At 34.6% G+C, this 26026-nt stretch overlaps 3 protein-coding genes across 26 annotated transcripts in view; 1 reads left to right on the plus strand and 2 right to left on the minus strand.

Annotated features, from left to right (window-relative positions):
• LOC129568451 (neurobeachin) overlaps nucleotides 1-9032 on the minus strand; it is a 168809-nt gene extending 159777 nt beyond the window's left edge. For 2 of the 22 annotated variants that reach the window (XM_055446341.1, XM_055446349.1), the window contains exon 1: nucleotides 7610-8987. In XM_055446341.1, the coding sequence (XP_055302316.1) occupies nucleotides 7610-7774 (165 nt within the window). In that variant the 5' untranslated portion in view covers nucleotides 7775-8987. Of the gene's footprint in view, nucleotides 1-7609 lie in introns of all 22 variants that reach the window. The other 20 variants (XM_055446320.1, XM_055446326.1, XM_055446337.1 and 17 more) reach the window with 20 other exon arrangements.
• Nucleotides 9033-9688: 656 nt separating this feature from the next.
• On the plus strand, nucleotides 9689-19899 carry LOC129568452 (breast carcinoma-amplified sequence 3 homolog). Of its 3 annotated transcripts, none has more exons than XM_055446360.1 (9): nucleotides 9689-10269; nucleotides 10764-10825; nucleotides 12587-13124; nucleotides 13202-13651; nucleotides 13727-14570; nucleotides 14650-14944; nucleotides 15016-15164; nucleotides 15246-15383; nucleotides 16962-19899. In XM_055446360.1, exons 3-9 carry the CDS (start codon nucleotides 12603-12605, stop codon nucleotides 18794-18796), a joined length of 4233 nt encoding a protein of 1410 aa, XP_055302335.1. In that variant the 5' UTR covers nucleotides 9689-10269; nucleotides 10764-10825; nucleotides 12587-12602; the 3' UTR covers nucleotides 18797-19899. The 3 variants fall into 3 exon arrangements, with proteins under 3 accessions (XP_055302335.1, XP_055302337.1, XP_055302336.1); XM_055446362.1 differs by having other exon boundaries at nucleotides 9715-10337; XM_055446361.1 differs by lacking the exons at nucleotides 9689-10269; nucleotides 10764-10825 and adding exons at nucleotides 11701-12110; nucleotides 12308-12414.
• Nucleotides 19900-20762: 863 nt separating this feature from the next.
• Nucleotides 20763-22302, minus strand: LOC129568453 (uncharacterized). Its single transcript, XM_055446363.1, has 2 exons — nucleotides 21674-22302; nucleotides 20763-21546 (listed from the first exon to the last, which is right to left on the minus strand). The coding sequence occupies exons 1-2, from the start codon at nucleotides 21725-21727 to the stop codon at nucleotides 21106-21108; spliced, it is 495 nt and encodes a 164-aa protein (XP_055302338.1). The 5' UTR covers nucleotides 21728-22302; the 3' UTR covers nucleotides 20763-21105.
• Between the last annotated feature and the right edge of the window lie 3724 nt (nucleotides 22303-26026).

Here is a 26026-nt window from a genome sequence, read left to right on the forward strand (position 1 = left end):
TCGGGAGGGAGCGAAAAACGCGCGTTCCATAGAAAAGTCAGATGGAAAATATTGATAATTGCTTGGGGTGTGGTTTACATTCGTGAGTGGTGATACTTGACGCAAGTATGCATTTTGGCTATGTCGACACTTAACGCCATGTAAAATTCCTATGCTATTTCAATACATCCTCGCCTCAACTAAATGAATTAAAAGCACTTCCTGTTGCGAAAATATTATTCAGTTCACAGATTGCTGCCATTTGAAATTGCCAGAAAACACACTGCACAGGAGCACACACACGTACATACATATACAGACCATCTACATGTCTTGAATGGATATGCAATCAATATTATCAAATGGACAATCTGACCAGATGATGGATCAAACTCAAGAAAATTGAAAAAAAATAAATAAATTGAGTTTAAGTAGAAAATTCGATATTTTAATTTCTGTCTCCCTTCTTATCTATGTTTCCAAAATAAATGCTGTTCAATAAGTATTCAATGTCTTATGTATCAGCACATGATGATGAAACTTAGACGAGCCAATTTAGCAAGTGAGAGAATGTGATAAAAGTTACATATCAAGAATATTATTCAGAGACTTCTACCCAATATCTCCCTACATATAAGCCACGAGAAAGCCATATCGGAGCACAGGTGATGTTAGTTATGGATAATGTCGGCAGATTTATGTTTATTACTATTGGCATATTGAGTCAGTCTTTTGTACACAATAGCTATTTATTTTTCACATGGTGTGGCAACGGTCCAAATTCAATGAATTTATAGCCAATACATTTTATATCACTGTTCTCCCATGATAAAAAATAGGTACACTTCGAACCAATTGTATCAATTCAGTTCTGTTCTACTATTCTTGTGGAGAAAAAAGAACGATCACCTTTTTTTCACTGTGAATATTTGCAACTTTGGTTATGATTCAATAATTTTTCTAAAATACCAATTGTATGAAATGGAGAAAATCGATTCTTAGTCGGCATACAGTGCTGGTTGCATGGGAGAAAGGCAACATCAATTTTTCAACACAAGTTTGATGTGGAACACATTCTGCACATTTGTCGTTTATTCGTCCTTATGGAGTACATATGAAGTTTTGAAGTCATTGTAACTTTAAGCTTTTGCTTAAATTCGGCCACATCTTGAATAATTTACACGATTTTAGCCGTAATCTGGTGTATTGAAATATTGTATATGAACTTTTGTCGTATCGGCAATTCCCTCAAGAGTACCAAACCAAGTAAAATCCTGTCACATTTCTATACTGTAACATTCTTTTGATATGAACTCAACTATGTTAGTTGACATATGAATGGGCAAGCGGAATAATGAAACGTAATTCTGTTTTTAAATGAAGTACCTCTGAGAAAAATTTTCAGTAAAAAAGCCCCACAAAAATATTGTCTGAATAAGATTTTCATACAAATTTTTATCAGACAATATTTTTGTGGGGCTTTTTTACTGAAAAATTTTCTCAGAGGCACTTCATTTGAAAACAGAATTACGTTTCATTATTCCGCTTGCCCATTCATATATGTGTAAATTCAATTTGTTCACTTCCACCAGTAAATCCTGTATTACGTCGTATAATTGATATGCGATAAAATTTTAGTTTCTCAATATGAAATTCGAGGCCACTCCTATTTATTTACTGTAGATAGCAAATTCCGGTTGCTCAGTATCATAATACTTTATGGTTAAAATCATCTGACTACTCTACGTTGTATTCTAAAATTAACTATATTTATTATTAAAATAAATTGCTTCAAAAAGAGTGAAAAGATTATGTAATGGCACATTTGTGTGCATCCAGACTGACTTCCACATATAAGTTGTGTTTCGTTCCATTTGTACGAAACAATTTTCCTCTCTAGTTTCACATGTGCTTTTGATGTTTCTGGTGTTTCAATCTATGCCATATATACAAAAACATACTATGTGTGTAATGTGTATACCAGAGGAATGATTTGAATTAAAAACAGGTGTTTAAGAAGTATAGTGAAAAATGCGCATTAATGTGCAAAAGAGCTGTTATATCAGTCATTATTTACCAAGAGACTGAAGTATAAAGCCAACATCGTAAAAGCCCTGTTCATGTAGCGTTTTAAGTTTCGCTCGTTCATTCCTTCGTTCTTTTTTCTTTAAACTTAAGCCCATTTGATGAACGACAACGGTAAGTACATTTAATTCATTCAGTGGTTCGCGCGTTTCTCTAAATACTTGTATTCACAAGCCAGCACTCCCATCATCTGTATTTTTCACTACACTATAAGAAGCAAAAAACTCTTTGTTTATATACTTGGCTTTCTTTTGCTTTTGGTTTTCATGGTGGCCGCGTCACCACTTGCATCAGTGAAAGCAATCGAAATTTTCGTTTACATTTGGATCGATAATGTTGTTGAAAAAACAAGAAAAAGAATGCATGATAACAAATAGTTTTGAAATTCTCCCATTAATCATACTATGAAATCAACATATAACAGCATCGGCTGCGAAATGAGAGGCATTGCATAAATAATGCTATTATTTGCGATACAATTACAATCATTTGGCATTGAACCAGCCCCGCATATATCCGTGGCCATCATCGCTTATATATTCAAGGTTTTTCACTGTCGCTTCTGCTAATATTGTCGCATGAAAGCGTCCAATAACAAAATTAAATTGACGGATAATTCATTTTTGATCCATGATATAGCACTTTATGAAAATTTATATGGAGAAATATATTGTCAATTTCATTTAACATGCCATTAAATTGGTATAATTTCATTTATTTAAAAAACAAAGTTTTCAAATTGGCTAAATGGATTTTTCCATCCAGATGAAAGTATTTCCATCGTGGAACTGAAACATGGTAAACAGCTCGGACTGTCCACAATTGCAAATTCAAAAAGAAAGAAATGAACATAAATCCCATCGATAGATTGTCATCAGTTTGAAATTCAAGCGGCGGGAATAAATTAAACTTGTTTGCCATTTTCATTTTCATTAAAATAAATGGATGGCTGTATCATTATCATTGGATACTTCATTATCATGGAAGAATCCTCAAATTCCTCCTTTTCTAATTAAGATGCGTTTCGGGGTAAATAAACTGAATTGTGAAATGAGATCAAATTCCCAACATACACTCAACACACACAGAAGTTTATTGCCGTTTAACGCAAGTATATATTCAAATGTTATTTCTGGTTATTTCTGTTTTCATTCGGAAACAGTGCAATTTCAACTCTAATGAATTAAAGCTGGGCACAAATTGTTCAGCATAAGTGTACGACTCATTAAAAAATATCACTGAAAGCTAATTTGTCGTCGTGATTGGAGTCGATTTTGTGGCCCAGTTTCAAGTGATAATTTTCTCAGAGAGACAGTGAGCATAAGACAGAATCAAGGTGGGTTTTAACATGTCAAAGTAGCAGCACCTGTATTCACTTTCGCCAAAATGGTATCATTTGAACGAATAATTATTCGGTTGTGTTTTTCTTTCGATGCCATCTCATTCTCTTTGCGGTGTTGAATAATGAAATGAAATGAGCAAACAAACGAGCGAATGATAAAATCCGTATGCTTTGCATGATACACTGGCAACGATTTTCCTTGTGTATATTCATTGCAGACGGTGGTGTGTGTGCGGTGTGTGCTCTATGACCGATACACACAGGTCGGTTGCATATAATCAACAAAAAAGCCTAGCTTTTGATTTCATGTTTGGATATACTTTAAATTGTGATGGACGGATACATAAATACGTAACGACGTTTTACTTTGGCTATATCAGTTCGATGTTGGAAAACGGTAAACGGTACACAACAAAACGAACAAACTTCATTTTGGGTATATGTATGTATATACAGATACACACGCCTCCGATCTACATGCATATCAAATCGTGCTAAATAATATTTACCCCAAATTGTATTTGTGTTACCCGTTAATAGAAAGAGAATAGCGTTGCACGAGCATAAGCGATGGTACAAGATAGAAAGGGGTCGTAAATGTGCCCCACATCAAAAGTGATTATAAACGATATTCGCAGAGAGTGAGAGTCTCTCACATAGAGCTAGAGGGAATAAGTGCCCAGATAAAAATAGACATGGATCGGGATCATAAATGATATACACTTAGCATTGGCGGTGTTAATAACTTTGAAAATTGAAGAATCACCGAAAAGAGTGAAATGTTAATCAATTTCAAACAGAAGAACAAGATACACGCTACACACAGAGTAATAAATGTTCGCTGAAAAATGAGTCTTCAACACGTTTTCCAACATTACGAAATTCCAATTACTTGATTTCTCTGATCAGCAAAAGCACTGTAGCTGTCGGACCGTGATTGAACATTTTGCGAACCCATAACAAAATGGTGTGCATTTAGCACACTGAAGCGATTGACTTGTGTTTTTTTTTTTGTTCGCCCGCATATGATTGGTTCTATTATTATGAACACAATAAATCAGAGTCATGAGCATTTGCTTAGTGTCTTTCGATGTCACATTTATTAGATTGTCAAAAGTCAGATAAGCTTTTGGAACGAATTGGGAAATAATGACTTTAGCGAATTCATATTACAACAAGCGTTTTGATTCATTTCCAAATTGAAGCATATTTAGTGCACAGTGCACAAACTAAAATAAACGGCTCGTTGAATTATGATTCGATATTCATGGGCACGCAGTCTACACAGTTTCTCGTTCCAACAATATGCTTCACTGCAAATGACTTTAAATGAATGTCCGAGAATGAAAACGCAACTTCTATTCACAACACATATAAGTGAAACAAAAATAAAAAATTTATTGAAATGAAACAACGAAATCGAATTTTTTCAAAGTGTAACAACAAAAAAGATTTTTTTAAAGTGTAACATCGGTATGTAGTAAGTGTAACACATAGAAGTTGCGTTTTCATTCTCGGGCATTCAAATAAAAGTTAATTAGCTAAATTGGAACATTTTGCTGCTTGCATATTAGCACGAAACCCACAAATTTATTGCCACAAAGTGCTTGTATGACCAAATTTCGATTGCTTTATAATTAATAGACAATGTGGCGCAGAATTTATTATTAACTGATATCCAATAAATGGATCTATTGGATTAGTAAGATTGGAAGTCAGGTATGCTCACATCAATATCACTAGTACATATTGAATAAAATTCAATGATACAGCTTTGAATGAGGGGATATAATATCCATTGTATTTTGGCCTGTTTGCTTGCGATTGTGTGTTAGTAAAGCACCCGAACCAAATCTTCTGATTAGATCAGTTTGTTATATTGTCTTGTTTTGTCATCATGATTCGAATATGCGATATGGTTTCTATGCGACCGAATTACCTAATCAGGCAAGAGCGAAACAAGTAAGTGAGCGCGCAAAGGAGGGAGAGAATGAAGCAGGTTACATATGCTTCGCTTAATTTCCCCAACGTCTTCTGTTGCTCTTATCTCATTCTTTATTGTGATGTATCGTATATTATTCATAATTCTGTTAATAAATATATATTTATCGTATGCACGTTTGAAAACAGACGAACACCGCACACGATAGACGCCAATTTCGTGTAATTTAAGACTCTCAACGCATGCTTCGCACTTGAAAAGTTGTCATGAAAAATCAACGTTCAATTTTCGTTAGGCGAACCAACGAAATATTGTCCAGCATTCCAAGCGTGTTCTCAGACTCAAAAATTCTGAATCAAAAATGATACGTTTTCGCATGACTTCTTTCTGTTGATTTGGGACAACACCGAAGAATGTTTGATGCGTTGGGTTTTGCGTATTCCTTCTAAGTTTTTAATGCTTCTTTAACTTTTTGGAACTCGTGAATTGCGCGGTACTTTCCATTCTCCCAAATAAATAAATGATGTCAACTTTATGTTCATCAGCCGGGCTTAGTCACGAAAAGTTTATTGTCTGAATGATGTGATATTAAGATATTTCATTCCATTATTTTGAAAAAGTAATCAATTTCCATAGATACTTAAAAGAAAACTTTTGCAACCTGTGTGAGCCTATTTTAATTTCGGCTGATGATAAAACTTTAAGCAACGAACAATTGATTCTGTCATTTTTGGTTATTTTCCCTTGAAAATTGATCCAATTTACTTCTCTATCAACTGTGCCAGAACATTTTTTTTTATTTCTTGCAACCAAATTCAACCATTCAGCAACACTCAACATGCTAGTTAAATCACTTTTTCACGATAACAATAATGCGAAAAAAGCATTGTTTATTGAACTGAAACTCTCTAGATCGAAGGTACCACATCACCGACTATCTACATACAATATCGATGCGTATTGGGATTGAATACACGTCGCATTCAATCTTTGTTTGCGGCAAGTGTACAAATGTAACAGAAGACTCGTACGCATAGCAGGTGGAAAGGAGACGGCGAAATCAAATTGTTCATCGTGTAATCTATCAAAGTGTAACAGTTTTACATTTAATTTTGCACACAAACATTTGTTTTGACGCCTGCCTTTTGTCCACACACGCACACATACAAATATAACGGAAAAAGAGAAGATAAAAACGCATAAACTTCAGTACACAGGTAAAATGCAGAGGTACACACTATCAACGGAACCTCTAGTACACACAACAAGATAAAACAAAATAGAACACAGTTAAGCTATGACTAAACGTCAGATGTATGTGTCGATGAGAATAGCTTGCATGTATTTGATAATGGATGGACGTATTTGTGGTCGGTGCTCAATGAGCACTGCTATAGTATACTGACATATAGAAAATTGTGACAAGTGCCGATGAAAGTGAGTATAAAATATTCTACATTGTAAAATAACAATTGTGTGTGGCGAATGACAATGACAATATTGGCTATTGTTGTTGTTTTTGTGGCTTTTCCATCATTTAGCTCTCTCATTCCACCTGTGTGTTAATTGAACGAACGGAATTTAACCAACCTATACACATACATACATACACACTTATACGAACCCATGAATATCGACTAATTAGCCGATCACGAAAAATTACTAAAATTGTAAACGTGCCACTTCTGTTGATTTTCTGTATCATCAATATGAATAGATTCACATTTTTCCCATTCCAATTTATTCATTTCATTTTTTTCATACGATTGATATAATTTACGCATTATTTTTATCGCTATTGCAATTTATGGTCCATTTTTTTATTCGTTCAATCAATAAAATGAATCTCTCACTTTTTCATATACACAAATGTATGTGTCGAAATTAGTTATATCTCAATCTCTTATCTTTTGAAACGTGTATCGTTCTCACAAGCTGATTCACTGTAGTTTTTTTAATTTTTTATACAACGATTTCAATCCAAGACTACTAACAAATTGTCTTCTCAATCAATAGGAATTGAAAAAAGTGTGCAGGGGCCATTGGCCCGTAGATGAAGCATTATCGTGTAATGATTTATTTGTTTATGCAAACAAAGCATTTTCGCCTATAGATTTCAATGGCTCATTGAACAGACAGTCGAATGAATAAAGCGAATTCTTTTATTTCTAATTTTCCGGCTGAATTACAGGTAACTAGTTTTAGCCGACACAAAACCATAATATGTAAGGTTAAGTTGAGGTTTTTTCAAATTAACTTACCAAATGTAAAACAGTGTTTACCACCTCACGATTTGAAACCTGACCAACTTCGATTAGTCCAATTAGAACTGCAAATTTTAGATTATCTGTCATTGACATCCTCGGGTTGAGAACGTCTTCGGGTCGTTTGATATCACTATACGGTGGACGTGTTAGGTCCGCCATTTTCACCAGTTTTTCTGCTTCGTTCACCTTTTTTGCAATAGATATTTCTCTTGGAATTTTCCTTTCAGTTATTATTCATTCGGATTTTTATTTTACTTGGTATGGAATTTGTGTTGTTCATTGACCTTCAATCAGAATGTGGAATTCATTATTCGTCCTTTCGTCGAGTTTTTCGTCTCATTTGTTTAAGTAACTTATTCTAGAATGTTTTCATGATTCACTCACTTTTCTAGTATTTTCTATAATTTTTAGTTTAAAATCGGTTATATTAGATTCTATTTTGAATTGATCGGCGACCATTTAGAATGGTGAAAGTGAATGGATGCACCATTTTTCAGTAGAATAATTATCAGTCGAGTTACAACACAACACAAATGACAATTCATTCATTTGTCTGAACGCAAAATATAACCAATGGTGACACTAATTCAATGAATTCAAGCACACACAAAAACACCAATTTCCGAATTCTCATCTATCAATAAACAGAAGAAAAAAAATACAAACGAAATCAATAGAATTAGTTTGATTTAGTCTCTTTCACTTTGAGAATGATACAATAACAACCACTGCGCATTCAGCCATATTGGCGTATCGCCTACAAAATTTCGTTCCTGCTTTCTGCCATTACCACTGCAGCTTGGTGCTGTTGTTGTTGGTTCGTTCGTTTTTTCTTCTCTGTATTATTTTCAAGTCAGCAAAAAAAAGCACATCTATCTAATGCGAATGATAAACTCTCACACATAAAGTAACTCAATGGGTATTTTTTGGTATCACGGAGTCGCGCGATTACGTACTACACACAAGACCAATCGCTTCAACCTGATGTATCGCTTCGGATGGAATCATCAACTTGCTGTATTGAAACTGAAAATCCATGATAGCCAACCGAATACAGCGAAAAACTCAGAAAACGCACGTTAGATGATGACTGACGGTAGATATGGTGTATCTGTATTACATCCCTATTGTGTGTGTATGTGTTCTGATGTAATTTCGTAGCGAACATTCGTTCGTCTGCGTGTACGCTGTGTTGTTGTGCAATTTTTTCAGTAAGACGATACGCGCGCGTATATCACGAACCGTAGTTTTTCCATTGTTGACGCCATCCGGACGTCTGCACATGATACAATACACATAAATGACAACCAAACGCTACGATGTGGTAGTGTTGCGTTGAAGCCGTAAATGTGTGCGTCACAGTGTTACGATTGGTAAATAACACCAACATATACGCTTCTAAATAACACTTAAGACAAAACCAAAGACAGGTGAAAAGTCGAGCTCGTTTTTGACAGCTGCATACTACAACGTACGCGGTTCATCTCTTTGCTTTGACATATCCAATGTGGCAGATATATACGTAATGAATGTAATAAATCGACACATTTGATTGATTGTAATATGATTTATTACAAATTTATATAAAATTGTAGGAGTTTTTTTTCCTTCGAAATTTATGTCATTATTTCATTCTTCATCGAGAAAACTTAACTATCGTTGACTGATATGTGTTTTCCTTCATTATTTTATTAATGTGAAGAATCCGATCAGTGTAAACAATCGAATATGATGAAGAATACACTAGATGGCACCACAACAATAATATCGGTAATTTCTGAACCAATGAAAATGGATGAACACTTTAGAGGATGGCATTACGCCATTAATGATATAACAATAGATTTATTAAAACCAACGATTTTTTATTCAAAACGAATTCGAATGCTAGGTTTCACTCAAATACGTTCATATCTATCAAACACATGATTAAGTCGTAATGTTTTTGTTTTCTTTCCCCGTTCAAAACAAAGAGTATTGCAACGAAGAGAGTCAGTCGTATACATGCGACGTATATTTGTCTCGTTCATCGCAGCAAAAAAAAAAAACATATAGAAATACCATTGGTAGTACAATTTTTGTTGTTGTTTTGTTTGGGTTTCACCATAATCGGAAAGAAAGAATAGAAAAGTCATTAAATTATTTGGTTTAAAGCAATGAAAAGTGCAATTGCTTTCCAAATTCATTTCAATCATTCAAATAGATGAAAGAAAGTGCCAAAAACTGAAACGTCTCATTTTGCAACTGCGTTCAAAAAATCTTTTGGAAGAACAATTACGCATTCCAAAAAAAAAATCTATACATTCAAATAAAAACATCTGATAATTTTGGTTTTTTGTAATAGCAAGTTAACAATATTTTTCGAATAGTAGAGGATTTAAATTGAATCTGCATTAAGAGATATATTTTTTTAAATCTTCGAAATAGTGATTTAATATAATAGATGACAACAACAAACACAAGTGAATATGTAGTGAGAAAAAATATTGTGCATATAGTATTGCGCAAAACACCAACCATCTGAGCAAATGACGGAGCAAAGAGTCAAACGACAATAGCTGTGTGCGACTGAGACGTCTATATATCAACATCGAACTGTAGAGCTAAACGCTGAACTGAATAAAACGGAACGAATCAGTTGTTTGGTTGACAGAGTGAGTGACAATACGTGTAGAATTGAGTAGAGAGGAAATAAACGTACAGCTAGAGGGTTTTTTTCTTTGTTAGTTCATTTTTTATTTTTGCATCACACACAAACATCGTCGACACGTTCCTTTCTATTGGTGTTTTTATCAAAATTTCATGACTTGATCCGTACACATATTACTTTGTGATTCGGAATTTTGGAGGAGATAAACAACTCAACGAAGAAAAAAAACAAGCGCAGCTAGAAAAGTGTAACGATGACGCAGTTATCTTATTAAATCACGAAAAACCTTCAAATTGAGACGCACGTCAGCGCAGATAAACGCAAACAACACAGCAAAATCAAAAAGACTACGTTTTCCATTTGTTAATTATATTAATATTTTAGTATTGATTGAAAATCGAAAACCAAAACAATAGACGTCATCGCTTTGATTTTGTGGAAAATTTTGTGTTGTGTCTCCAGAACGACTTAATCCCAACAAATTCTTTTTGGATGCAGAATACAGCTCCTCGTCACTGTTGATGGGTTATTAGTCATGAATGGTTTCTTTTCACCAAAAGGTAAATAACGTATTTTTTTCTCTCGTCTTCTAATTGGTTTGATCGAAAATTTCTCAATGAGTGTCAATATATAATAATAATTCGTGTGTGTGTGTGTGTGTGGATGATGGCTTTAAACTTTGTTTAGTTTTGAATTATTTTTCCAATAAATTCACAAATGATTTACATAAGTTGAAATTCAATAGGGAAATTGAAAATAATCAAGCATTTCACAAATTGCTTTGTTCCCTTGGTTCATAGTCAAAGTTTTTTTTTTTTTATAAATAAAACTCCATTCAACGAAGTATCTTACTCGTATGTATAGTGTATATAACACCATTAATCCAAAAATAAAAGTGAAAAAAATGAGAGCCAAATGTCACAGCAAAAAATACAAGAAAATACGACAAATAAATAAAAATATTTTGTTTTGCATTTCATACATACAAGTGAAACATATAAATAAATATCATTCAGTTAGAGATAAGTTAAAATATTTGTGCACTTCGAACGCTCACAAACAATGGAGAATATCGACGGAAAAGTTCGTGTTTTGAAAGAAAAAACAGAACGAGAGGGAGAGAGAAAAAGTCACAGTAGCAGCATATACAGGAGCTCATCGCTCAGTTCGTTTTGCAAAAGAGAAAGACATGTAAAAGCAACAACAACAATTTCAATGCCATTGTGTAGTTGGTGTTGCGTTCGTAGGTGATAGCATTAGTATGAGTGTTTTACATTGCTTGTATTGAACCATTTTTTCGATCACCAATATCTCTATCTCGACCAACATCACCAACGACTGTCTCTTTTGCACGTGAACTTTGTTTCTCTTTTTTTTACTTCGTTTTTGTGCGAGTCGTAGTTTCTTCTGCTTCTGCTTCGACGTTCATTGTGTAAGAGGGAGTTAAATGTATTTATTGTGCTTTGGTGTGTGCGCATTCAAGTCAGCTGTTGATATAGCTTCCATGTGAAAATGAATACATTCACAAAATACACTTTAAATCTAACTGTACTAGTGCTGTTTGTGTTTTTTTCGTGTATCGAACATCGATTCACATTAGAAATCGTAAAATTCCGTTTTCAAGACAGAAATTATAATTCAATTTTTTTTTTGTCTAACACGAATTCAATATTGCTTATTCTTGTTTATCGTGATTTAAAATTGAAATTTTATATCTTGTTTGAAAATCACATAGTGACATTTTGGCCCATGGGGCTGGGACTTTCGCTTTGGAAGGAAAAAAAACAAAAAATATTTCTTTGTTCGCATTCAACGTAAAAGATGTATAAACAGAGGCAATCAAAAGTATGTTTGTGTTTGTCTTGTAGTGCGCGTGTATATTTGCAGTAGAATCATCTGTTCAAAACGACATAATGCATATGTGCATCAACTACTTATTTTGTTTGTTTATTACAAACAATGTTAATCGTACTTTAAGTAATTTCGTTGCCTTTTTTGGCTTTGTTTTTCATCCAAATTGAAATCATTTTCACACGTAATAGAATAAGCATTGATGCGCTACTACTACACGATATCGTCAAATGTATTAATTTTGTTCAGAACTCTAAACTAATGAATTCGCAAATAGGCTTTGTTTCGAGCAGTCAAGGTTTGATATAGCATTGTTTCATTTATTACCAGTATAGTACAACATTCAAATGCTCTACACGCATTTTAAATGACTTTAATCGTATTCGTTACGATTCTCCGGACCGCCCCTCTCCCATTTTTTATTCATTACGATTTCTACATTGACTGATTTTTTTCCCTTTGTTTGGTAGGAATTATTGATTTAAGATGTCGGCTGAATCTCCAAAACGTGCACCACGGTTACCAACAATTGTGCCACCGGAACCAGTAAGCGATCGCTCAATAATCGAAAGTGTTACTGGATTCATAAATGATGTAACGCTCACTAGTGTACCGCCCATTGATCAAAAAGAGCAAATTCAATGGGTGCGTTTTGAAACAACAGCTGATATTAGCAATCCAAGCTTTGGCGAGGATTATGATCTGGAAAGTGGCATTCCGCCGCCGCTAATTTTGATATTGGGCTATAAAACGGGCATTCAAATCTGGGCAATACCAGCAAATGGTGAAGCGACCGAAGTTTTGTCATGGCGGCATGGCGTTGTTCGCTGCTTGAAAGTGCTACCAACACCAATATCCAGTTATTCGGTCGAAAATGCTAGCGAACCCGCAGAAGATCCGTATTCGGAGAAGAGGCCATTAATGGCGATTTGTGAAAGTTCACAGGTCTCATCAACGGGTCCACAATTTTGCACAATGAACATCCTTTCATTGAAAAATGGCGACTCGGTAATATTAAACACAAAATCGACGTTATTGCTATATTTTATAAAATTGTTCATTTAATTTTTTCTCCCTTTCGGTAGATTAAAAGCATCAAGTTCAAAACAACCATTCTGGAAATAGGTGCCAATCATCAATCGATTGTGGTTACGTTTGCGGAAAGGATTGCTGTTTTTGATGCTCGTACATTGGAAGATCGATTGACAATCACAACATGCTATCCTAGTCCAGGTTTATCACCAAATCCAATTGCCCTCGGCCCAAGATGGTTGGCATACGCCGAACGTAAGGTAATCCCATCAAAACGAAGCGCTGGTGGATGTGATTGTGACGGTGTGTCCAGCTATACGGCAACTGTGCTAAATGCGGCCAAAACGCTCGGCAAGGGATTACGTGAATTGGGCGAACAAGTGGCAGCTGGACTGACGGGGACAGGCACTGGTAATTTGAATACAGTCGGTGTCGTGAGTACAACATCAGCTGGCAATGAACAACAACTACATCCCGGAATTGTTACAATTTTGGATATAAAGGTTAGTAAAAGCCTCTTTCATTTTAAAACCACATTTTAAATTATTTAATTATCATTTTGAATAATACATTTTTAGGATTCGATCAAAGATACTAGTCCAACGGGAACACCAATGACAGTATCCGGTAGCGATCCAATAATAGCTCACTTTGTTGCGCACACTGATATTATAGCGGGTATGTCGTTTGATGCGTCTGGATTATTACTTTTGACAGCCGATAAGCGCGGTCATGATTTTCACGTGTTTCGAATCAATCCACATCCATCTGGCTCGGCATCGGCATCGGTGCATCATTTGTATATTCTCCACAGAGGAGACACAACTGCTAAAGTACAGGATATTATTTTCTCTTTGGATTCACGTTGGGCTGCGATAACAACAGCTCGTGGTACTACACATGTGTTTCCCGTGTCACCCTATGGCGGTCCAGCAACATTTCGTACACATGGTTCTGCTGAAGTTGTGAATCGCTTATCACGCTTTCATCGTTCGGCTGGTTTATCGGCTGATGGCCGCTCCAGCAGTCCAATTTGTCCTGTTTTCCATTCTGAAAATGGTAGCGTTAGCGCTGATCCATACCATAATCCTAGATTACCACCGTTTCCACGACCATATGTTGTTATGCCATTGAAGCAATTACGCCAACCATTGTCTTTATTGCCTGCCAATCCATCGACAACGTCCACAACCACCAGTTCATCATCACGCCAACGCCAATCATCCGTTTCCGATGATTCGGGGAACGTATTTCGTGTCAGTGCTACATTTGCTCGGCCCAGAGATTGGTTGCTTCAGCCATTAACGATAGCAAGAGATTTGCCTGCGCTTAAAAATCCGCGCAATGCTGTAGACTCTCTATTCGTAATGGCCGGACACGGGTCAATGATTCAGTATGATCTGGAACCAAAATACAGTTCAGGTGAGTGTGTCTTTAATGCTTATTTCTTTAGAAAAAAATTCTTACGAAAACGCCATTATTAAATTATATGCTTTTACAGGCGTACCAGCATCGAAACAAAATGATGATTCGCCGATTGAATTGTACGTCGAAGCTAAGGCTCAATGGAATCTTTTGCGCAAAGACACATCAATTGAGATACAGCCGCCACTGTCATCAGACAATTGGTTACTCAAAAACCGCTTAGAAATGAAAGACAACTCCATCGAATGTGATGCATCAGATAACGATGAACGCTGGCTGTCACAAGTGGAAATTATTACATCAAGCGGACCCCATAGACGCCTTTGGATGGGGCCTCAATTCATTTTCAAAACATATAACACACCTAGCGGGTATGTTCCTTTAATTAAATGTCAATTGATGTGCAAAAGATCATATAATGAAACTAATGAACCCATCGCAGGTCTACATTACAACATATCGACAGTGAAGCAGTTGAAATTGGTGTTAACTGTCCAGCAAATCGACCAGCCCGGTCGAATCCAATGCAAACTCCATCGATTGCGCTTGGAAGAGGTGTTGTTCCCGTGCTCATAGAATCAGGATCAGCCAGTATGTTTAATTTTGCCAATGGATGATTACTTTTGGTTCGAACATACATGATGTCATTTTAATGTATTGTATGTCCAACAGGTAGCATTGAACAGAGTCCACGGTTCATGAATCAATACCACGAATACATGAGTACTGAAGATTTAGCGGTAATGCCAGCAGAGACCCAATTACGTGAAGATTTAGCCGATGCAATGCGGGAATCACCGAGGGACTCAGGTGAGCCATTCCACATTTTAAGATGTTTTGTTTGGTTTTGTTTTGTTCTGTCTTGTGATTGGTTTAGAATTTCGTGGCACTTCAATCAATTTGGTAATGATAAAATTGTGGAATATCAGTTGAAATTTGTTGTGTAAATTGATAGTTTGAGATATCTGGCTGAACTGAACATACACTGTTTACATACCCTTTCGTTTTCCATGTGTTTGCTTATCTTTGGTTCCTTTTTTTTCATTCTATTAAACTTATTTTAAGATACTAATCAATTCATTCAAACTGGGGGAAATATTTTTATTTGGAACAATTTGGAATCTAACGCTAACGTTATTGAAGTGAATATAAGAAAAATACTGAACTGTATTATTCATTTTGTGACCTTAAACAAAAGGCATTCTATATATAAACCAATAAACTTTTTCATGATATTCAAACCTTTCAAAAACTTCAATTTAATACGATGCGTACAATGCGCACATTATTGAAGCAAATATAAAGCATATTTGCTAAGAAAAGAACATACAAAGTGTTGCCAAAAACAACGTCAACCATTTTGATTAAATGTTCAAATGAAGCTTCGGTTTTCTTTCGAAGAAAATTTTTTAGTTACATCATATATACATATATCTTATGATTGACGTTTATATTTTAAGAATAATTTAAGCTTATACGATCCATTTCTTGAAACATTAATTTATCAAATGATTAATCATTCTGAAAAAAGAAAACAGCTACTAACCAGCCTTGTACAAACAAAACTCGTCGATCAATCAAAAATCTTCTGAAATTGTGATAAATCTAAGGAGAACATTAAAGCCAAAGGCAAGTGTTTCGTCCGACCACACACACACACATACCACCAAACTATCCACTCATCAACAAACAAACGAAAGCGGGAACTTGTGAAAAAGACACGACACAAAAACTTCTCTGAACACACATGATCTATCCTTCTGTTTTCTTTTTTCCTCTGCCAATTTTGAGATCTAATCTTTTCTAATTTTCTTTTCTGTAGTTATTAATTTAATTAATTTCCTTATCTTTAAAAGGAACTATATGAGTGACTTTCAATAATATCTTGTTCTTAACCCAATTTTCCCAAATGTGAATAAGAATCACAGAAAGGTGTGCGTAAAAATAAACTCAAAATACCAAATTGCATGACTTTTTCGCTTATTCCGAACTAAAGACTGTTGAAAAAATGCGCCAAATATTTCAATACATTGCCATAAATCAGCAACAAATCAAAATTTTCGCACCTAATACTCGGTTCCTTCATTTACGTAATTTTTTGAGTAATTTTTTTATATTCTTCAGTAGTAATTCTTTTTTGTTAGTAATTTGTTTGCTTTTTTGATTTGCATCACTCTTTTTCCGTTTTACCGTTGCTCATTGAGTTTTACGTTCTATACATTGCCCAGTTTTATAAACAAAAACAAAACTTAAAATAACTAGCACGCGAGTGAAGAGTTTGAACGATTGAGAACGAATGATCCATTTTTTTTTTTCATAAGAATCGAAAACAAGAGCGATACCAACCGAATTTAACACTCTGCCTTTGGCTTTTCTTTTCTCTTAAAGGCTTAACATCGAACCGTACAGCGTCGTCGTGTGCATCAACAAGTACGCGTAGTTCAGTTTCGATCGCAAAAGTGGTCAATCCTTTAGGTACCGTAACAACAATTACCGAATCACCACGCGAAAGCATTTTGGCCGCCGATGAATTTGCCGAAGAATATTCAAGCGGAGCATATATCCATGAGAATTGCGATGAATCAATGTTCAGGCCATATGTTGCCGTGATAAGCGGTTCAATTGATGGTGAAAATCATACGCCACAAGAGAAACCGGAACCCATCGGTCAAAAACTCATTGTACCCGTCATTGATAGCTCACGGCTAGAACAACAAAACCGTGAAAAATCACGTGTGCTGGAAATAAAACGTCAACAAGATGAAAATGTGGCAAAATTCGAACAAATGTCACTTTTGAATCGAAAAGATAAAAATGCTGAACTCGAGAAAATTGATTTGAAAGAGAAAAAACTGGTTGGCAATACATCCGATGGAAAGAATGGTGGAACAGAGGATGAAAAGATGCTATCTAAAAAAACGAAAGAAGATAAGACTACTGAAATGAATGATAAAAAAAACGACAGCGAAAAGAAGAGCAACAATGATAGCAATTCCACCGAAACAGTGACTGTTAAGTTGAAAAAAAAGGCAAATAAGTCACAAGTAAAGCCTCCAATCCCCGAACCTCCAATCGAATCCGATGAAATTGGTAAAAGGTCTGAGCGCAGCGTAAAAAATGACAAAGATCACGATGAGCAATTAGAATTGGCCGGTGTAACGTCTAAAACGGTCGACAGCGAAAAGTCTGAAGATTTTGGCATCCCAAAAGCCACCAGAACAAAAAAGAAATCTTTAGCTGAAAGCAGCTCGTCAAAGGAGTCATCGGTTGACAAAGAGGTGATCGCAACTGCCTCGGAGGGAACAAAGTCGAAAAAGAAAAAACAAAAGAAGAATGATTCGCAGTCAGTGGCTACCACATCATCATCTGACGATGCTAAAGGCTGTTCAGCTAGCGAAGTTATATCGAAAGTGTTGAAATGCAGCGTCGAAAATTCAGCAGATAGTTCATTTCTCATGGAGAATATCGATAAGATTGATGGTGCACAATGTTCTAAGATTCAAATGAGTCTTTTGAAAAGTTCTGTTTCGGCCACTGTATCCGTTCGAAAGTGTTCCCTTCAAGAGAAGGTCGAAACCAGTCCAGAATCAGGTGAAACAAAACCATCTAAGTCGGGTAAAAAGAAAAAAATGTCAAGAGAATCTATTGAAACTGACGCATTGAATTCACAAAATGTCGATGAATCTACCGAATTCATGTGTCCTAGCGAATCGGTACTTGATCTGGACAATTTGAGTTTTAAGAGTACCATTGATGATCAGATCAGTTTGATTCCACTGGAAAGCCTTCAAAATGATCCCGAATGGTCAAAAGAACGCACCAACGACTATGATAAACTCTCAGATGACCCTGAAACCGGTTTCGGTGCACAATATTCGGATTGCAACAGTTTCCAGCTCATCATCGACGAGCCAGAGTCTTATATGCGAGCAAGTGACACCAATTCATCTGACGAAACTGAAGATTCTTCACAGAGCAAGAGCACAAAAAGCAGTGAGAAAACCGTAGACGAAGAGGATGAGGAGTTACAACCTTTGATTTGCTCAACAGCTTCAGATGTTGCAGTTGATTTGTCGAAAAGCGATGCACTGCCAAACGAATCGAACCAAAGCGATTCATCGACACAGCCGCAATCCAGTGAGCAAAGTCAGCAGCAGCCCCAAAAGCAGTCCAATGCGAACAACAACAACAATAAGAAAAAATTTCGCAAAAAACGTAGATAAGAATTAATACTGATTGTGCTCACTGTAATTGTTCTATTTATTTATTCAATGCATCATAAAAACTACTATCATTTCTGTTAGAATCGTTCATTGATGCAAGCACAGATAGGAAGTTTTTTTTTTCAATTTTATGCACATACACACATCCCCAGTCCCCATCGTTATCTACTAAAAGCCTACAATAGCCCCTTTGCTTTCTACGACAGCAATGCCTCAAAATGATTGTATACCCACGGAAAAGTCTATAATAATTTTTCTAATCAATTTCCAAATATTCTTTATGTTTGAATATCTGATGAATTTAGAGTGAATCAATGAAATTGTTGGGAATTGGATTATAGATGTTTTTGCTAGAAAGAGAAACATATTTTGAATGACGTTTTAAACAAATATCATTTTTATGCAGGTGTTCTAATTTGAAAAGAAAAAAATGAAATTGTAAAGTTCAACTTATTATTTATCTTTATATGCATACGTCGATATACCGTTTTCTGTAAATTTATGTTCAAATTGATCGGTATTCTTGTTTGAAACGCAGCGGGTTCATTTTTATAATATTTTAGTATTGTTTATGTTTATATCCAGTGTCCACACTTTTGACACTTTCTTTTGTTTCGATGTGTGTGACACTGTATTTGCATTGCACGTAATTGTTAATAAATATCAAACTGATTACGTCGTATTGAGACAGAGGAACAAAGTAGTATGCATAAAACAAGCGCTCATATTTTGCGATCTCAAATCAATGTGAAATGACAATTTTTTCTCCTTTTGAATTGGAAAAATCCTCACCTGATTTATTCACAAAAAAAAAATTATATATGTAAAAATAAGATAAAAAATAAAATGAGACAAAAGGTATCGAAATGATTGGGAAAGCATGTGTGAGTAGCAAAATAGTAGTATTTTTTTTTAGCTGAGACCTATCTCTCGCTTTTGTCAAAAATCGAAAAGTATTAAAAAAAAGTCTGTACCAAAAACATAAAAAAAAACAAAATTGTATAAATTTTCACAAAAAAAATGTTTATGATAGCGATACGTGACATGTCAAAATACAATCGCCTATGAAGTAATTTAAATTCTTAAAGAATTTAATGCCATCATTATTTGTTTACATTTTCATTTAGGACCAGAGAATTTCTGCACATAGATTTATTCAAATAAATTAAAAATATCAAATAAATTTATCGATATTTTTCATGCGTTGTGTACAAACGCTTCTGCAGTACAAAGTTCGTATTCTCTTCTGGGTGCCAAGTCAATTTTGCTGAATTCGGCTGGGATCAGCCTCAAATTTGACTTGGCAGGGAATATGAATTTTGTACTGCGAATGCGTTAGAACATCGTAACGCATGAAAAATATCGATAAATTTATTTGATATTTTTAATTTATTTGAATAAATCTATGTGCAGAAATTCTCTGTTTTGGAAAAAAGCCAATTAGATATATTTGAATATTATTTTTAATTTTTACGATTCCGAAAAATCTGCTCGAAGCAGCAAAAAAAATAAAAAGTCACAAATTTGGCTCCAATCGATTAGGAGTTTCTTTTGTGCAATTGACGAAAAAAAAAACTTATGAACTTTATTATTTGCGATGATACGCTGAAGAAAACAATCTTATAGACAGAACAGGCCAGAAATGCAATCTGTAAAGATATATATTATTAGAAATGATGTGTGTATGTCTGCAAGTTTAATTATTGTTAATGTTTTCAAGAAGGAAAACATCGAATCGAATGAAAAATGAAGTGACATGCGTGAAATCCAAGAGTGGATGAGAAGAATTATAAAGAAACCAAATAAGAGCAGAATGGAATCATATTAAATGATATTTATTTGATTGAAAATACAACAAAAATGTTCAAAACTTAAAATGAGAATGTATCTGAAAAAAGCTACTAAATGTGCAAACCACGAGAGGATTGAAATTGCAATTTTTTAATCAAAAACATACTCACAGACGTGACAAAACGGAATTTTATTCGTATTGGTAAACTTATAATTCATTTATAATTGAAAAAAAGAATTTGAGAATGCAAAATTTTGTCTAAATTTATTACAAAATTATCTCGAAAATATAACTGAATTTCAAAAATAAAGGAGGAACATGATGAAAAGCAAAGAAGACAAAAAAAACAACATTTTTCCCTTGGTTTTATTTTCTAGAAATGTTCTAACAGGACTCTACAAAAAGGTGCTAAGGTTCACCACACTCTGTTTTCATTTTGATAATATTAGAATCAATTGCATGTGATTCCGAACATAAAACTAAATGAATCATCATAATTTCTATGCGCACAGTCATTTTATGTTAGAAACTCTGGTTCAACTTTTGCATATCTGTTGATCATAATGAATGTTTTGGCGTTTGGTAGCGGCATTTGTGCGTGAAGTAGATATTCCTGAATCGGTGAGTCAAAATGAGAACGAACAGTTGTTGTAGCAGAAGTGAGAACCGGCCGACGATTGTATCTCTCTCTTTGCAATTGGTACGATGCCGTCTGTGATCTAGTCATATGCGGCGTGTGACGGAAATCGGTTGAGGGTGGAGTAATGATGTTATTCGTTGGTTTCTGAATGGCATTTTCATTGGTATATTCGTTATTAGTTGATTCTCGATATTTCACGGGATACTTTGCAACTGGGATGTATACCAGATTTTCATCGTTTGAATTTCCATGGTTCGAAATTGTGTGAACTGGGTTCACCAATTGTTGGTCAAAACTCCACATCCCCAATCCAGTGCACTGTGAAAAAAAAGTGAAGAAAAAAACTTGATTGAAAAGAATACAATTTAGAAAAAATACACACTTGAAGTTGTGTATTGAACGATTTGAGCTCGAATTTCAAATTGAAAAGTCAAAATATCTTTACCATTTTTGTTGCACTTGACAAAATCACCAAAGCTAGGAAAATGTTCGACATCATTCTATCTCTCGACAGCAGATAATAATATAATAAGCTCAGATGAGTTTCTATTTATAGCAAAGCTATATGTCATTTGTATATTTCAATAAATGACTTTTTCCCAATATAATTATGCTGATTGCGTCTTATATTAGAAAGAAAAATAACTAAAACTTCAATAACAATCTCATATTTCATGTTTCGATTACTATGTGCACGTCTTTTGTTGCAACCATTGTGCCTGTGTTTTTCTGTGATGAAGGTTCTGTCAAATGTTTTTCGTTTATGTGGTTCTTTGTTAATATGTTTTCTATGATTGGCATTGATTTTATGCTTTTCAATAATTTCGACATTTTATTTTTTTTCACGTTTTCGTTTTGATCATTACATTCGAGCAGGTGTTCATTCTCAAAACATGGACGGCGAAGATTGCAGCTCAAGCAGTTTTAGTTCAACGAGTCGTGCATCGCTAGATCAACCCGACGGGTGTCTACAACCTTCATCTCGTTCGCCATCGACCAGCAGCGGTGAGAATTTGATTGTTCTTTGCCATGGTGATTCAAGCAGTAGTGATTCACCATCAACCTATCAAAATGCTGAATGAAATATTATTTATATGATAGACAATATCAATTGCATTGAAGAAAAAAAAACGCAATCGTTTTTGGTTAAGTAGATTTTCTATTCTATTTTCTATGGAACTAGTAGATGTTGTTGCCGACTATACCTAGAGTTGATTAATGATTTGTACCATTTCCAATTTCACTCATTCCAAATTTATTTTCTGTTTATATTTTTCCAGTGTTTTTCACTCTAAATGAAATTGTGTAATCGAATCCCTTCCAAAGAACTTCATCTGAAGATAAAAAAAGAAAACAAAATAAATCCGTCAAACAAAAATTGATTCGTTTTTTTTGAGCAGAATTCAATTGATGGATTGAAATATGAAAAAAAAAACCATAGCAATAATAAAGAGAGCTTTCGATTGCACTTTTCATTAAATCGAAAACTAATTGTACCATATGCAATTTAGAAATCAATAGACTAGAATGTGCAGAAATTTTATTGCAATATCATTATTACTACCGTGTTTAATTTTTATAATATTATCATGTTGAGTTCTAATTAAATACTTCCGTTGAAATTAGTAAATATGTGCAGTTTTATTTCGATGTTAATCAGAGAACAAAAGTTGGCTGCATATAAAGCTGACCTGAAAGATTAGCTATTTGCACACAGCGGGCTTTTTGACGTATTATTATTGCATTTGAGGATTTTCCGAGCGGAATTTGGGATAGCATTCCTAAAAGAAATAAATGCTATTCTATTAACGGTTTTACTACCGAACACATTGAACCAGGTTGAAAATGATATAGACAATTTTGCAAAATTCATTCAATTCAAAAAATTTGTATTCACATATACATATGTAAGCATATTGACTGAGTTGGAAGGGAATCTTATGGTGGAGCCGAACTGAATCAATGTATTCTGAAAGTTAAAGGAAAGTAATATTACTCATTCATTGACGGAATACTATACATGATTACTTTGCCGAATTCCTTTCGGAACAGCGTCAAATTCAACTTGGCAATTATATACTGTGAACGCGCCAATAACGCAATACGTCAATTGACTCAGCTTTGTATTCATCAAGTTTTGTTCTCTGGATGTTTTGATTATTGAAGGTCAAAACCCATGTCGATTTCGAATAGAATTCACATATAAAAAAAACTAAAATTGTGTTCGTTCTCATTTTAGATTCAATTTGATAATTTAAAACAGAACGAGCGATCACAAAGAAATTGGCATTGAAATCATCATCGCCGCGAACAATGTGACAGAAAACCGGCTGAGCACATTGGCCGCAACCAACAGGAAAGAATTTGCCCAAGAACGACAGAGCACAACATAAGTAGGTACTTCACTCATTAGCGAAGAATCAATTGTAATTACTAAAATGGGTCCGTACCCAAAATAAAAAAAAAATGATTCCAAAATTTTAAGATAATGTCACATAACTAGAATTTGAGTTTAATTTGAATCATATGTTAAGGTCATAGAAACTGTTGATATTATTTTGATGTAATCAAATTAAGATTTCAAACATATAAATCAAATCGAATCCTATATAAATTTTGTTAGATTAAGAGATGTGACATACTGATGAAATCAGAAGTGAAATGGTAATTGAATTCAAACCAATTCAGATCAAAGATACACATACACAAAATATTTCACTGTTGCACTGTAAGAAAATCTTCTTTATGTATCATCAAATCAGTTTCAATAAAGTTGTTTTGTATCCGAGACTCTAGCGCAACAATGTTGTTTGGCTTTAATAAAAAAAAATTGTTGCAACAGTACCAATGTACTCGAAGGAAGACTAGGTAAGACAAGAATAAAATATGAAAGACAAGTTAAGTTTGATAACTCAATTCCACCATGTGCCTCACTAAACACTTGTGAATTGTTCATTCTTATTCTTTATATCATAACAGTGAAGAGTTCTTAAAAGTTTTATAATCAGCCAGTGTTTGTATGGCGCCAACAGTCTTTGCAAAACACATCGTCCCGTCAATAACTCCATTTGACTCATCCAAAAGCCATTGAACGTTATATACAATATATTTTCCAGTCAACATAGCATTGTGACTGTCTCGCTGGAAAATATATGTGAAGGATATATTTAGTGTGCGTTTCATACCACTAGTTCCTTTTAGATGACTAAGCATATCGTATCCCGCAATTTCAGTTAATCACCAATCAAATCCAATTCCGGATGCCACTCATATTTCGTGCTGAAAAAATTGCTCCACTTCATTTAACTGGAAATGAGCTCACCGCTAAATATTCGATAACAATCGAACAGGTACGTATTCCTCGAAAACATTTCTACTTAATTGCTAATAAAACTGATTATGTATATTGCATTCTCATTCGACGTTCCAAGAATACACAATTTCAGTTGTATTTCTTTGCTACTTTTTGTTCGTCTTTTTTCTTTGATTTCATTGGGCATTGGCTATTAAGCAAGAATGACATCATCACCTCAACGTTTCATATCTGATAAGACGAAACCAAGACTACCTATACAAAGAAACGCCACGATGGGGTTCATTTCAATTACAATCAATATTCAACACAAGCGACAGAATTGTAGACCGAAAACCTTCTGGACTCAAATACGTGTACATTTAATATGCATACTATGCAGTTGCTGAAACATATATTTAAAGCACTATTAAGTATATTCAATGACGTCATATTCTCGAATCAAAAACGAACATTAGGTCATCACTGCGATGACAAACAGCGATACGTTCGTTTGAATATGGTTTTGGTTGACCTATTGATTCGAAAAACGTGCAAATGACGCTTAGAATGCAAAAATAGTGTCAATGAACAAGACATCTCTCCTATATTTTTCATGTGCGTGGATGACTAAAGAGATATAATTTTTTTCACAAAAGAACGCACACAGTAATAATAAAAAAGAAAAACAGATTGAAATGTGCCGACAGTTACGATTAATTTTCTGATATGAGATCGAAATTACGTTTCCTTTTTTCTTTCGATTTACTCAATTAATCGCTGCTTTGTATAAACATATTGTATGTGAGGGAAATTCTTTTTTCCTCACGATTTTCAATGGGCTTGGCTCATCGAATCAAATAATTACAATTAGCGTTGATGACTTGAGTCGTGTGCGGCAAATTAATTCAAGGATTACAAGAACTTAGGCACAATTCAATACGAACATCGTATCACGTCACCGCCGTATATTCCGTAAATATTTATGGGGTTCAAACAATCCACATTCACACACGCACACACGCACACACGCATTCCGTACAATTAATTATGTTGTTTCTATTTTGAGCCCAAAAGATAGAAACTATTCAAAAATATTCAGCTCAACACGATCCAAATTCTGGATTTCAATAAGTTTCCACGGAAGCATTTTTTGGGTGTCGATGACTTCATCGACGATTCTGTTCATTTTTGTGAAACCATTCACTATCGTGTACGCTAAAAAATCAAAATACATTCCATTTTTCCATCCGATCCATTTTCGCTACAGCAAAGAATACGAGAAGCGATATTTATAAGACGAAAAGTTCTTTCGGTCGATAAAAAAAATGCTTGCTATTTATTTTTGAAATCGTTCTATGTTCACACCAATTTGAATGATTCTCAAATTTCAAATAAAAGTGATTTGAAATGGAAAGTGGAAAGCGACAACATGCCATGTACACGTACAGTGAGAGCGTGTGTGTGTGTATGTTTCATTCATCACATTCATCACATTCAATACAT

The sequence above is a fragment of the Sitodiplosis mosellana genome, unplaced genomic scaffold, assembly GCF_009176505.1.
Source record: "Sitodiplosis mosellana isolate CC-2019 unplaced genomic scaffold, AAFC_SMos_1.0 Smas_scaffold_19, whole genome shotgun sequence".
NCBI lineage: Eukaryota > Metazoa > Arthropoda > Insecta > Diptera > Cecidomyiidae > Sitodiplosis > Sitodiplosis mosellana.

Bases quoted from the DNA above. Each gene is read 5' to 3' on its own strand.
- LOC129568452 (XM_055446360.1), top strand. From the start codon at position 12,603: ATGTCGGCTGAATCTCCAAAACGTGCACCACGGTTACCAACAATTGTG. The intron at 13,652-13,726 runs GTTAGTAAAAGC...ATACATTTTTAG, and splicing joins TTACAATTTTGGATATAAAG to GATTCGATCAAAGATACTAG. The intron at 15,384-16,961 runs GTGAGCCATTCC...TTTCTCTTAAAG, and splicing joins GGAATCACCGAGGGACTCAG to GCTTAACATCGAACCGTACA.
- LOC129568453 (XM_055446363.1), bottom strand. From the start codon at position 21,727: ATGATGTCGAACATTTTCCTAGCTTTGGTGATTTTGTCAAGTGCAACA. The intron at 21,547-21,673 runs GTAAAGATATTT...TTTTTTTCACAG, and splicing joins TGTCAAGTGCAACAAAAATG to TGCACTGGATTGGGGATGTG.